The 13,360-nt window shown below is 47.4% G+C and overlaps 4 protein-coding genes across 5 annotated transcripts in view; 3 read left to right on the top strand and 1 right to left on the bottom strand.

The window, feature by feature from the left end:
• The window catches only part of PIGL (phosphatidylinositol glycan anchor biosynthesis class L), a 66,876-nt gene extending 64,409 nt beyond the window's left edge, over positions 1 to 2,467 (top strand). Inside the window, exon 8 of the mRNA XM_014953088.1 lies at positions 1,313 to 2,467. The gene's annotated coding sequence lies outside the window, so the exon portion shown is untranslated. The remainder of the gene's footprint in view (positions 1 to 1,312) is intronic.
• On the bottom strand, positions 55 to 3,509 carry CENPV (centromere protein V). The gene is made up of 5 exons (XM_014953087.1): positions 3,151 to 3,509; positions 2,185 to 2,283; positions 1,307 to 1,376; positions 808 to 922; positions 55 to 458 (listed from the first exon to the last, which is right to left on the bottom strand). The coding sequence occupies exons 1-5, from the start codon at positions 3,369 to 3,371 to the stop codon at positions 334 to 336; spliced, it is 630 nt and encodes a 209-aa protein (XP_014808573.1). The 5' UTR covers positions 3,372 to 3,509; the 3' UTR covers positions 55 to 333.
• Positions 3,510 to 3,559: 50 nt separating this feature from the next.
• On the top strand, positions 3,560 to 10,468 carry LOC106894440. Its single transcript, XM_014953086.1, has 3 exons — positions 3,560 to 5,039; positions 6,226 to 6,370; positions 9,971 to 10,468. Exons 1-3 carry the CDS (start codon positions 5,001 to 5,003, stop codon positions 10,429 to 10,431), a joined length of 645 nt encoding a protein of 214 aa, XP_014808572.1. The 5' UTR covers positions 3,560 to 5,000; the 3' UTR covers positions 10,432 to 10,468.
• UBB (ubiquitin B) lies at positions 10,350 to 12,743 on the top strand. Of its 2 annotated transcripts, XM_014953084.1 has the most exons (3): positions 10,402 to 10,552; positions 11,206 to 12,349; positions 12,578 to 12,740. In XM_014953084.1, exons 2-3 carry the CDS (start codon positions 11,212 to 11,214, stop codon positions 12,583 to 12,585), a joined length of 1,146 nt encoding a protein of 381 aa, XP_014808570.1. In that variant the 5' UTR covers positions 10,402 to 10,552; positions 11,206 to 11,211; the 3' UTR covers positions 12,586 to 12,740. The 2 variants fall into 2 exon arrangements, with proteins under 2 accessions (XP_014808571.1, XP_014808570.1); XM_014953085.1 differs by having other exon boundaries at positions 10,350 to 10,552; positions 11,206 to 12,743.
• The last annotated feature ends 617 nt before the right edge of the window (positions 12,744 to 13,360 follow it).

Raw genomic sequence — 13,360 nt, 5'->3', positions numbered from 1 at the left:
TAGGGTATTTTACAAGCCAGACTTGAAACACAGGAAATATCCATACAAAGATTCGATTTTTTTTTTTTTTTTGTACTTTGCTCTGTTTATTGTGATTTAAACTTTAACACAGCTAAGGGCAAAGTATCAAAACAGCAGTCTGGGGTGGTTTATAGGACAGAGGTAGCTTGAAAATTGAAAATCACAAATGAATGGCACAGGCAGCATAGAAAGATTTAAGAAACAGAGAACAGATAACAACAATATAGAGATTGATTTTGCCAACCCTCACCCAGGAAAGCCCAGACTACAGTTCCATGGCAGTGCTCCAAGTTCAGCTGCTGGAAGGGTATGTCAGGGTTTTGACATGTCTCTGATGGTCTTATGTTCCTTCACTGCCTTCTCCCATTCCTTGCCATTGATATCCTCGGTGACAATGGTCTGCACAGTGCCATCATCCAGACAGTGGGGAGCTATTCCTGAAGAAAGACAGAGTACACAGAATCCTGCTTTTCATAGCTGAAGTGTGGGAGATGCCTCCACCTCTTTGTGGGATGGGGCATCTCAGGGAATGGTAAATGCTCAGTTAAGGCTGAGGAGCCTCAATGAGAAACCTCTCATGGGCAGAAGCTCACAAGTCATAGGTGAGACTGTTTCTTATGGAGGTGCCACAGGTTCAGACTGCAGTTCCAGATGTTTAGCACTTTAGGAACACACTCTTAAGGCACATGCTGCTCACTGCTGTCCTGTTAGTAGCCAATGGAATCTTTATCCAAGGCTTGCGTGGTGGTTAGCTTTGGTTACCACAATTTTACTCTTTCTACCTACCATAACCATCTGGATTAGAACGAGGAGTATAAAAGCTCTGCACACCACAGGTCTTGCAGAATGTGTGCTGGGCACGATGTGTGTTGAAGGTATACGTTGTCAAGTTATCAGCACCCTAAGCAAATGAAAAGCAATATAAGTCTTCCACGTAAATAAATGTATTAATTACTTTCTATGGGCCTGCAGCTAAGAAATGTAAAATTTAAAGTGCCACCTTCATGCCTTTACTTGAGATACAGAGTTCTGTATTACTGCTTCTTTTCTGACCCCCTGTGCTTCGTATATACAGACGTCCATCCCATTCAAGTCTGACAATTGCAAGAGCTCTAATGTCAGCTCAATAAATACCACACCAAATGGCATAAAATCCAGCTATTTCCCCCCACCAGCCACAGACAAACTTAGGCCAGAAAACGGGCTGCCAGTTGCATCTTTGAGGATAACACTGGATTCTACTGCTGGTGTTCACAGCCATGCTCTTACTGTGTTCTTACTCTACCTTCAGCAGCTTGAAACGTGACGCTGGGACAATGAAGTGTCTGTTCTGTTTCTTTGTGCAAATGCTGCAGCTGGAGAAGAAAAAGGAGACCTTTCTAGAAGCAGCGGACAAGTTGTAGTACAGCAATCAGATCTAGCATGGACCTCTTGACAACAGAGATCCCGTTGGGCAGCTGAAATGGCTCCTGGTTTGCATCACAAAGGTAAGCAGCAAAAGTGGACTCCTGGTGTGAGTGGTGTGTGGCTGAACACACCCATGGAACAGTCTGCACAGGTACACAAGAAGGTGTTCTCCTACACCAAATATCACATGCCATTTTTTCATCACATCCACAACTCTCAACAAACAAACAAGGACAAACTCTGGCCCTAAGAAACCCATTTAATCTTTCAGACCAGGCTTTGCCAATTTCACCAACGTTAATGACCTTGCAAAGAAGAAAGTAAGATTCAGAAGTTTCCCCAGGAGCTAGAAGCAGGCGAAGGGGGATCACTGGTGCAATTGGACACTGTTGTAGATTGAAGCACGTGGTCAGATGTGTAACATTCACTTGAGAAGACCAAGTTAAAAAAGGATTGATGTGCTTTAAGGACGCCACACTTAGAGGAAACATAAAGCAGAGGCCAGAGCACCCGTTCTCATTAGATCTCTGCTGACATTTTCTGCACGAGCATGGATTTGAGACCGAAGCAGCACCTGAAATCACCAGCACTGATCCCATATCAGATGTGGACATAATTAGGGGTATACCCTATGGAAACAACACGGTGGATGTTCTGCAGTTGTGTCATCTTCTTTTAGCTCTAAGGTGTTGATTGGAAAAGCGCATGAGCTTTTATTCATCAATAAGAATAGGGAACAAAAAAAACCCAACTCACTTGCAGTTAAAAACGTGGAGATCTGCCGAGGCCCAGACCTCAAAGCGGACGGCTCCGCAGTGACAGCCTCCCGTGTGTTTGACCAAACTTCTGCATTCACTGCAGAGAAAAACAACAGAGAGGATTTGTCATCACACTTCTTTTTTTTTTCCTTTTCCCCCAAGCAAACTGTAAGACTACATACAACATTATTCAATTCTGCTTTGAGCAATCGCAGAACTTGAGAAAATGTATCCACTCAAATGTATTTTTTTAATAAAATACGCCAAAGTGAGGTAGAGAATGGCTTTTGTCCTCTGCAGCAATTGCATTTCTGCTTTAATTGGTGAAAAGGAAAGAAGAGCAACAGTTGAAGTGAAGTCTGCTCCGCGTGCAATACAAAACCCGTGCCCCCTGCCACAGGCTGGGTCAAAGCACTGACCATTTAAAAGCTGGGAAAAGCAAAGATTAGTGGATTCTACGTAATATTTGAAATGCATTTTATTTTGTGTTGTAGTTGCAGAGGAACTTCACGATCAAGGAATTTCTGAGCTTGTGCTTCTCCCTCTCCCCTAAGACGGTTCCAGGGCAACTGGCCCGAATCCCCCTGCTATAGATCAAACGCAAAATGCAAAGGAAAAACCTTTTTCCTTTCAGATTTTCACTCCCACGGACAGTTCCTGATTACAGCCCAGTGACGGCTGATGTGCCTTGCTCCGGAAAGAAAGAGCACGGGAAATGGGTGGAGATTTCGAAGCTGAGCCTGGCGTCCCGCACGGTGCCCCCGGGGCCGGTTTTGACGGGAGCGCCCTAAAGCGCAGGAAGCTTTAGCATAAAAAGCCACTTTTTGTCCCTGATGTGTGCGGGCCCTCCCTCCCCCCTTGTCTGCGGCTCTCCAGAAGCCCGCGGTGGCTGCTGCTGTGCGGGTGCTGCCGAGAAGACGACGATGTACCGGGGGAAGGAGCCGCCGGGCAGCCCCGTACTCACTAGGCGTCCAGCAGCAGCCGCGCCGCCTCCTCGCAGCTCAGCCGGTGCCGCTTCTGGAAGGCGGCCCAGCGCTCTCTCTGCCCTCCTAAATCGAAGGCTCCGTGTCCGGGGGGTTGTGCCGGGGGTCCGCCCGCCGCTTTCGCTCTCCCCCGGCGGCTCCGAGCCGCGGGGGAACCGGCGGCCGCGTTGCCCCGCCGGGACCGCCGGGCGCTGCCCGCCATGGCTGGCCCCCACGCACCGCCCAGCCTGGCTGTTCCGCGCCGCCACCGCCAGGGGGAGCCGCAGCGCCGCGGCGGCGCGGGAGCAGGGGGGGGGATCCCCCCCGGGAGGGACCGGGCCCGGGCCCCGTCTGCGGCTGTAACGGGGGGCGGCCGGGGGGAACAGGGCACCGAGAGCGAGAAACACTGGAAATCGAGGGAAATGCAGGCCCTGCGCTGTGAGCCGGTTTGCACCAAAGGAGGGCGGGCTCGCCCCTTCCTTGTAAAACACCTCGGAATGGTAAAAACGCCGGTTATCCACAAGCATGAGGTTCCTCCTTTAATTATAAGCCTCCTATTCAAGGATGTCAAGGCACTTTGCAGACCTGAGGTGCTATTAGTGTATTGTTTCACATCTCTGCTATGCACCTGCCTCAATTAGAAACAAGACTGCTGTTTAACAATAGTGAGTCTGCCAGGATGCGCCTGCGGACGTGTATTTAGTCCTTCCTGAGGTTTGAAATCATTATGGCAGCCTTGCAGAGAAATGGGGGCTAACACAATTCCCACTAAACAACTTTTCACAAATGCTGTCACCAAAGTCTTAAGAAGGAAAACAATCAAGATAGTACACACCTTTTTTTCTTTTTTTAAAAAGGGATGTACTATCTTGATTGTTTTGGCTTTTTTTAAAAAAAAAAAAAGCTTAGGAAAATGTGAAGGCACCCATCCAGTGGCAAATATCTTAGAAAAGTTCCTTCTTGAACACCTGAAAGACAATGCTGTTTCCCAAGTAAAACTATTCACTACAAGGGAGAAGTACAAAACTTGTAGGTGTCCACATCACATTTGGTTGGGGAAAAAAATAAATCACTCCAAGGATGAATCTTCGTGCCCAGTGTTGCGGGACTGGAAATTTATGTTGTGTGAGTTATAATCAAGATTTTCTATTTTCAACGGGACTGAATGTCTTGCTCTTCTCGAGAAAGGGAACAGGGAAAGATGTAAACAAGTGAGCTGAGAGTCTGTTGTGGGGTGGAAGAGGCACCCCAGGGTCATGGCTCAGCCAGGAATATCGCAGAGCAACTGGGCAGTGATGAAACAGCAATCAGCACCCTCTGGTCTGGAAAACAGCTTTAAAAAACCATGCGACTACAGTGTGGAGGCTGCTTCCTGCAATGGCACATACCAGGACTCACATAACAAGCCCGTGGCTCAGCACCTCTCTCCTCTGATGATAGGAAAAGGGCAGAGTTACAATTTCCTGTTACTCCTCATGTGAACCTCTGCGCTGGTTACTCATCCCAATGGAACCATTTTAATACACTGTATGTGACAAATTCTGGCCCAGGTCAGCATGTTCATCTGTAGCTCCTGATCTGAGCCACTCCCAGGCCTTTAGTCACGCTAGATTTTGTGTTAGTCACCTTATATTTTGGGAGGAAAAGTCACTGAGGTGAAACTGGAGACGACAAACTGAAACCCAGCCTGGGCAGTTTGCAGAATGGATTCATTCGCCTTCAGCGTGGGGTACGGCCAGCAGCAGTGGCAGGTTTCAGCCCACATGGTCTGTCCTTTTCTAAGAACAGTTAACTGCACTAAACTGAAAGCCAGAACATATTTTAGGAGCTTGTTAGCAATCAGTTCACCCAAATGACCTCCTCCCAAAAAGTAGTTCCAGTGAGAAAACAAGTGAGTATGCAGTCCGTATATATCTGCAAATCTATCACTCTCTGCGCCCCTCCACAATTAGTTCAGCATATTTTAAATGTAGAAAGCATTTTAAGATGCTAAATTCTGTTCCCCTATGACACTTCAGGATAAGGAACTGGAAGACAAAATGGAAGACCAAAATGCCGTTTTGTTTCAGAAGGCTGTAGGAAAGAAATTCTTCCTCCGTTTTCATTTGTTTCGTATTTTATTACGAAGGACTCTTAAAGCTCAAAACTGGCTGTCACATAAATAATCAATTGAAGAGCTTTATAATGGATCTCTCGCTGATTATAAACTTCACTGGTATTCTGATTTGCAAGCCCTGTATGTCAGTGGTTGGATGGTGTAGTATCTGTACCTGGGCAGCCCCACGTGTCCCAGTGCCCAAAGAGTTAACAGCTTTCACTGGTACATGACTTCCAAATCTGATGCAATGTTTCCCAAGCTTTAGTAGAAGCCAGTAGCTTGATGAGGAACGCTGTTGCTAAAGCTCTTCAGACAAAATGCAGAAGGAAGAATTATTCAGAAAGATGATGGGTTGGACAAGAGGAGAAGTCCAGTAAATCACTGTTTGTTCTCTTTAGGTGTCTTGTGATACTCCAAGTTCAACAGCTGACGTGGTTTAATGTTAAAGTACAAAGGTGTTTTTCTGTGCCATCTCAGCTCTGCTTGTATAACAGTGACTCAGCTCTGCAGACCTGGCTTGCAGCCCACGCTGGGATTCTGTCTGTAAAGGCATTTTCATTGCAAAAGCAGCTCTGAAAGCAGCTACTGGGTTGTGGGTTAAAGATAATTAGGAACAGTGGATGCTTTTCATCTAATAAGCAGGGAACTAGAAGTAGTGTAAAGCTAACACCATGCTAAAAAGAACCGAGGTAATTAAAACTAGTTTGTGCAGGAGAGAAAAATGTCAGTGCTTGGATTTTAGTTCTTGCTGTTGTGAAGGGGGGAGCATTCTGGATATTCTCATCACCATCAGGGGATCCAAGATGGATCTGGAGACAAAATACAGGAGATACCACATCTGAGCCAACGGACAAAGTCTGGTCAGAATGGCCTTGGCAGTATTTGTTTTCGTTCACTGTTAGAAAGGTTCTACTGAAACATACTAACAATGATTAACAGCATTGTAGGACTTATTTCTTATGTTTTTCTGTTTTTCAAGGTGCTGCTTTCCTGCCCTGCTGAAAAACCTCACCCCAGAAACCACATGCTAAATCAGCTCAGGCGCAGCAGAGAGAACAGGAACAAAGAGAGCTCCTTCACTGCAGTGCAGCTTGGATCAGATCCAAGAGACTCCCAGGCAGGAGGTAGACTGAAAAGATGCAGACAAGTAATTTTTAGAATAGACCTAGTTATTAATTGCTGCTTTCACTGGCGTAACACACAGAGACACAAACCTGTGATTTTAGGCTGATGGCGTCTTTATAAAAACGCCCTTTAGAAGTCTCCTTACATCAGGAGCATCGTGAATTGCCACACGTTCCTCTGGGTCATTTAGACCTACAGGGAAAGACGTGCCTAAGCCTGTTTATTGTGGCAGCACAGATCTTAAAGCTGTATCCCATGTGTCCTGTAAACTCAAAACATTCTTTAAACAAACAGGGAGACAGAGGAGTATTGCTCTTTTTACTGCAAATCGGGATATCTATTTGTTTTTCTTAAGCTTTCAACTCCTGAAGTTGGTAGCTTATTAAAAACTTTTGTTTATTTAAGGTATTTTTAGCATAAGGTTTAAGAAACAAGACACGGATAGTTGTCTTTTATGGTAATCTCATAATATTACAGTCAATCTCATGGTACTTTGAATGGTGACTCACTATTTTTGTAACCCTTGTGCTTGGTAAGTACGAGGACAAGCAGTAACACACCACAGCTCCACTTGTCTTGTGGGTGGAACTTCAGCAAAGACTGGCCCTTACTGCAGCATTACAGGTTTGGGGAGAAAATATTTTATCTCCACAACTGTAAACAGGTGAATATATAATTATCTTGTGTCATACATAGTGGGAGAGACCTGAGGTAGGTATGAGTAATGTTTTGAGATAGGAATATACATTTGGTTTTTTTTTTTCCCTGTGGCAAGTAGCCCTATTTTTATCTGAACAAAGGAGCAGTACTGAACCCTCTGCACATACACACACCGCCTGACTGCTCCCTGTCCCAGCTTAAACCCGTGTAACTAAAGATAAACAGATTGCTTCACTTGACATTGCTCACGGAGAAATGATACGCTGTTGCTGGGACCTTAGTGTACATAAAAAACAGACCCGGCTTGTGTTCTAGAAGGTACAGATTCGTTGGAAACATTTCTTTGACCCCAGATTCTTCTCTTCTGAAAGTAGGTTGCTTTGTACCACTGCCCAGTGACCTACTTCTGAAACCACTTGGAAAGAAATACGTGTTCCCGACTGCAGGCCCCGTGCCCTGGCAAAGACGGGAGCCACCTGTGATTGAGCCAGTCACAAGATAGAGATTTCTGGGTTTTTTCAGCTTTGTATTTATTTATATACAGTTATTCACCAACAGCTACTGGTGAAAGAGTGGAGTATATGTTAAATACATATACTTTGTACAACCACAACAGCTACCACACCGTTTAAGTATAAACAGATCTCCTTTGTCTGCATCAAATTCAGGTAGTAAAAGATTTTAGAAAGAAATTCTGAGAGAAAGGGGAAATTCAGTAAAATGAAGTCACAAGGCCATCACCTCCAGCTGGGGAGATTGTTCTGTCCATGTAATGTGTGAAAATGAGGCAGAATCTGGCCTGCAATTAAAAAGAAGTACCCTTCAACTTGATAATAATTATCATTGAAATAGCATAAAGGATCTAGGCAGATACGAAGTAACATTCAGGGCACGACTTCCCCACACAGAAAAAGCCGAGGGACAGGAAAAGCAGTATTTAAGCAGCTCTCTGTATTCAGCCCACCCCTCACCCCCCCTGAACAAAAGAGGTGGGCTCGTACAGGCACGTAGATGGCTACTGCAGATTAATAGGAGAATTAAATTAATCCAATCAGTGGAGGCTGCAAAATGCTAATGGTGGCCTGTGTAGAGGAGCTCGCCTGCAGGCCATGGAGATTAGTTTAATTCTGCTGGGCCCTGCAGTTGTGTGCACAAAGCCGAACTCTTTTGTGTGTCTCTTTTGACAGAGGGATAACTGAGGAAAATAATGAGGCTTTTTGCACGGAATTGATGAATTTAATCCATAATTGTTTTTAAAGTAGAGTCTGCATGCGATGTCAGCACGTACTGCCTGTGCCTGCTTTGGGTAATGTCATTTCCCTGAAGAATGAATTTTTCAGGGGCCATTATTAACAAGCTGTTTAAAGAACTACCCGTGGTAGACTCATCTTGTTGGGACTTTATTCTGATCTGTTGATTTGAATACTTAAACAGAAACTGAACAGCAACAGTGAAAGCAGATTAGTCATGGGATTTAGCCATACTAGGCAAAAAAAAGAGAGGGCTCCCGTGTTTTCTGGTTTACACAGAAAGGAAAGAAAATGATAGAAATTTCTCCTTCTCCATCTAGAGGGGCATTAAAAAACAAAGACACACACACTAAAATCCTTCACACAAGTCTGATGTGCTCAAACACAGGCCAGTCTTTAGATTAGCCTGTGGTTAATCTCCAGTTTAGCAGACGTGACCTTTCCCATCTGTAAATATTAGTTTCTGGTGGTGTTTGGCTGGGGGAGCTCCTGGAGCAGTGCCTGGGATACACAGCACACACCCACCAGCCTTGGAGCAAACTAAATATTTATTCACCCTGGCACCACGCAAACAGAATGAACCTATTGGAAACACTGAGCAAACCCAGCAGCATAAAGAAAACAAATGTGATGTTGCCTAAACCTGCCTTTTGTCCTAAATTTATGCAGCTGAATAATATTTCCAAGGTTAGTTATCACCATGGAGCTGCCTCTGAACTTTCCAGTTACAGTTTTCCTGTCTTCCTGTTTCTACATTGTGAATAATTATAGTTGGGATGATTTATTTCCTTTTTACTGTAAACCAGGAGGCGCGAGCAGACACAAGCCCTGTTAAGGGAAAGGAAAGCAAAAGGGTAGTGGTGGTAGTGGTTTTTTTGGTGGTTTTGAGCCCTTTTTTTTTGGTTTAGAGAGAAATAGAGTAGCTGTGTACTGAATCCTGCCATTCCCATGTGTGGAGGATTTAACAAGTTCATTTGGGTTGAGTGGAGAAGTGAGCAGCAGATAAAACACTGCCACATACACACCTTTCTGGATTGTGTGTGCTCCGGAGATGAGACAGAATGAGTTAAGAGCCAGTCTGAATGGTATAATGAAGCTTAATTAACACCAAATACATTTCCACATCAGTTCGCAGAAGGAAGTTGCTCCATAACCTGATCAAAGCTTCCTGTTCTGTAGGCAAGTAAACAGCCGTTTGAATGTCAGATGTCAGCATTTCATCAGGGAGTTGTTGTTTTCCAACCCCACATTAGAGAATGAAGCTGTGGGCCTGGGCTGGAAGGGCTGCTCAGGGGAACAGGCCGCGTGAGGAGGGCACGCTCAGTGAGCCTGACACACCAGGAGTCACCAACACTCCAGAAATTTCTAAATAACATCTTTTTTTTTTTTTTTTCCCCCACCTTTGCTAACTCACCTCTGCTTTCCCCACAGCCCCAGACTATGGGGTGAGCCCTACGGCCTGTTCCAGGCTCTGCCATAAACCCTTCAGCCACCCCAGGGCAGGGGGTCGGTCTGAGGCGCTGGTATCTCTGTGGGGCAACAAAAAGCCGGCACTGAGGGTAACCCCCTCTTTCCCAAGGGCACTTTTGCCCCTGTCAGTGCCAGGTTCTTCCCTAAGCGCTGTGTGGGGCTGAGACAAACACTAAAACCCCCCTCACGTTCCCTCGGCCGGGCCTTGTTCGTTTACAGGGCCCCCCCCATGTACGTTGCAGCAACGCGCCTGCGCGCAGCCCCCTCCGCGCCCAAATCTGCCCCCGCCGGGCGGCTCCACCCTAGCAACAGCGCTGACCTCACAGCGCACCAATCAGCGCCAAGCAGCACCCGAATCTTCCAGAGCTTTCCTGACAGCCGCCCCCCCGACCTTCTCCACCTTCCCCCCCGGATCAACCAATCAGCGCCACTGTCCTCGCTTCTGCGCCAATCAACGCCGGACTTCCCGGTCTTTCTACCAACTGCTTCACCGCGCCTTCAGATCCATCCGCGCCCTCGGAAATTTCCAGATTTTTAAGTTTTGGAGGACCCACACTAAGACATCAGGGTCCTCTTTTCTCCTAGAGAGGGACTGGAGAGGGAAAAAGGCGAGTAATTTTTGTAACAGTGGTCTTTTTGCTTGGGACTACTTTGGGAGGCGGATGGGCACGTCAGTTTAGATGGGCGGGGCTTGCTGCCTGGAACCCTATAAATACGTCTGTGTGGCTGCGTCATACCATAGAGTCTAACTGCCGAGCAACCGAGAGGAACTGCAGACGCGCAACGCTCAGGGCCGGAGACGTGAGTTGAGCGGTGGGAGCGTTTTGGGGGGGTGGGAAGGATGAAATAGGGTGATATTTTTGGGCGGAAAGCTGTAAGACCGAGGCGGGTACTCGTCGGGTGGTGGTTTTTTTTCTGTTGGGGGGGGGGAGGAATTGTGCAGGGTCTCGTCTTGCTCTAAATCACTTCGTTAAAATATGAGGGAGGGAGTATGAAAGAACAATAAAGCAATTTTCTTAGGAGAAGGAGGCGGCGTTAGGGTGAAAATGGCGGAGGCTGTATTCGCTTCCCCCGGAAGCGGGCTGCTGAGTCACTGCCGCCGGGGGGGGAGGCCGCTGAGCTGCTGTCGCAGTTCGCCCCCGTGAGGTGCTGCGGCCCTTTGCTGCATTGCTGCAGTGCGGAGAGGGGGGGGAAGGGGCGGGGGAGGGTGTTCCGGAGCGCGCTGGCGAGAGGGAATGTAAAGAACTTATCCTAATAGCATAGCGAGCCTCAAAAAGGTGTTTGGTTGGTCAACAGTGAAGAGTTAAGTCACGGCTGTAGAAAATTCTAACTAAATACGTTCTAATTGGTATTTATATAGTGGGGAGACAGCAGCAATAATGCCTTTATTTAGGAATTATTAAAGCCTGTGCTTTATTAAGTAGCTAAACGTAAATTTTCTGTATGTTTTGTAGTTCAACATGCAGATCTTTGTGAAGACCCTGACTGGCAAGACCATCACCCTCGAGGTCGAGCCCAGTGATACTATTGAGAACGTGAAGGCCAAGATCCAGGACAAGGAGGGTATCCCCCCAGACCAGCAGAGGCTGATCTTCGCTGGCAAGCAGCTGGAAGACGGGCGCACCCTGTCTGACTACAACATCCAGAAGGAATCCACCCTCCATCTTGTGCTGCGTCTCAGAGGCGGTATGCAGATCTTTGTGAAGACCCTGACTGGCAAGACCATCACCCTCGAGGTCGAGCCCAGTGACACCATTGAGAACGTGAAGGCCAAGATCCAGGATAAGGAAGGCATCCCCCCTGACCAGCAGAGGCTGATCTTCGCTGGGAAGCAGCTGGAAGATGGGCGCACCCTGTCTGACTACAACATCCAGAAGGAATCCACTCTGCATCTTGTGCTGCGCCTGAGGGGTGGTATGCAGATCTTTGTGAAGACCCTGACTGGCAAGACCATCACCCTTGAGGTTGAGCCCAGCGATACTATTGAGAATGTGAAGGCCAAGATCCAGGACAAGGAGGGCATCCCCCCTGACCAGCAGGGGTTGATCTTTGCTGGGAAGCAGCTGGAAGACGGGCGCACCCTGTCTGACTACAACATCCAGAAGGAGTCCACTCTGCATCTTGTGCTGCGCCTGAGGGGTGGTATGCAGATCTTTGTGAAGACCCTGACTGGCAAGACCATCACCCTCGAGGTGGAACCAAGTGACACCATTGAGAATGTGAAGGCCAAGATCCAGGACAAGGAGGGCATCCCCCCAGACCAGCAGAGGCTGATCTTCGCTGAGAAGCAGCTGGAAGATGGGCGCTCCCTGTCTGACTACAACATCCAGAAGGAATCCACCCTCCATCTTGTGCTGCGCCTGAGGGGTGGTATGCAGATCTGTGTGAAGACCCTGACTGGCAAGACCATCACCCTCGAGGTCGAGCCCAGTGACACCATTGAGAATGTGAAGGCCCAGATCCAGGACAAGGAGGGCATCCCCCCAGACCAGCAGAGGCTGATCTTCGCTGAGAAGCAGCTGGAAGATGGGCGCTCCCTGTCTGACTACAACATCCAGAAGGAATCCACCCTCCATCTTGTGCTGCGCCTGAGGGGTGGTATGCAGATCTGTGTGAAGACCCTGACTGGCAAGACCATCACCCTCGAGGTCGAGCCCAGTGACACCATTGAGAATGTGAAGGCCCAGATCCAGGACAAGGAGGGCATCCCCCCAGACCAGCAGAGGCTGATCTTCGCTGAGAAGCAGCTGGAAGATGGGCGCTCCCTGTCTGACTACAACATCCAGAAGGAATCCACCCTCCATCTTGTGCTGCGCCTGAGGGGTGGCTGTTAAGTTACTGCCCATCTTGCTTGACAACAAGATTGCCAATAGCACTTGTGTTTGCACTGTAGTTCTTTAATGTCTTAAATTAAATGCAAAGTTAATGCCAGCTTAAGTAACTGCTGAACAACTGTCTGAAATGCTAATAAAGTTTCTGTTGCACATTACAAGTTGTGGTCTGTCTCCCTAAAACTGGTGTGTTTAAGTGACGTGGTTACCTGGGCTTTTTTCCATGGTGGTTTAAGCCTCTTTGTGTAATGAGGAGCTTGTGGACGGAAACAGATCGGGATTAAAGTCTTAATTTAAGCACTAATACGGTGTTATTTCTTCTAGAGTTCAATGCAACTCTGTTTCCAGGAAGGATGAAGTGTTCTCCTAAATCCCCAGGCCAAATGAAGGTGGTGGGACCTGATAGAGGGTGGTGGGCTTTGCTGTGGGCTGCGAACTTGGGTTTGTACTGACTCTGCTGGGCCTGAGCTTCACTGCTCTGGGATGGCTCCGAGCAAACATAGATACTTCTGTATTTAAGTGGAAAAATTAACCATTCCAGTCACAAGCAGTTTCAAGTAAATTTCACAGGAGTGGGTGTGGGGTGTTGGTGGGGTTGGTTGGACTGTGTGGGACACCTGGGGAAGGGCTCATTGGTGCAGGGGGGTGGGAAAGCTGCCTTAATACCTGGTGTAGTGGAAGGTGCTCAAGCACTGGGTGGCACTACAGGACTCTGGAGTAGAGCAATTCTCTGGTTTTAAGGTTTTTTTTTTTTACATAATCATTTAATGCCAAAGGT

The sequence above is a fragment of the Calidris pugnax genome, unplaced genomic scaffold, assembly GCF_001431845.1.
Source record: "Calidris pugnax isolate Ruff unplaced genomic scaffold, ASM143184v1 scaffold133, whole genome shotgun sequence".
Classification (NCBI taxonomy): domain Eukaryota; kingdom Metazoa; phylum Chordata; class Aves; order Charadriiformes; family Scolopacidae; genus Calidris; species Calidris pugnax.
The sequence above is the reverse complement of the archived record's forward strand: the minus strand, read 5'-3'. Positions and strand labels throughout refer to the sequence as shown.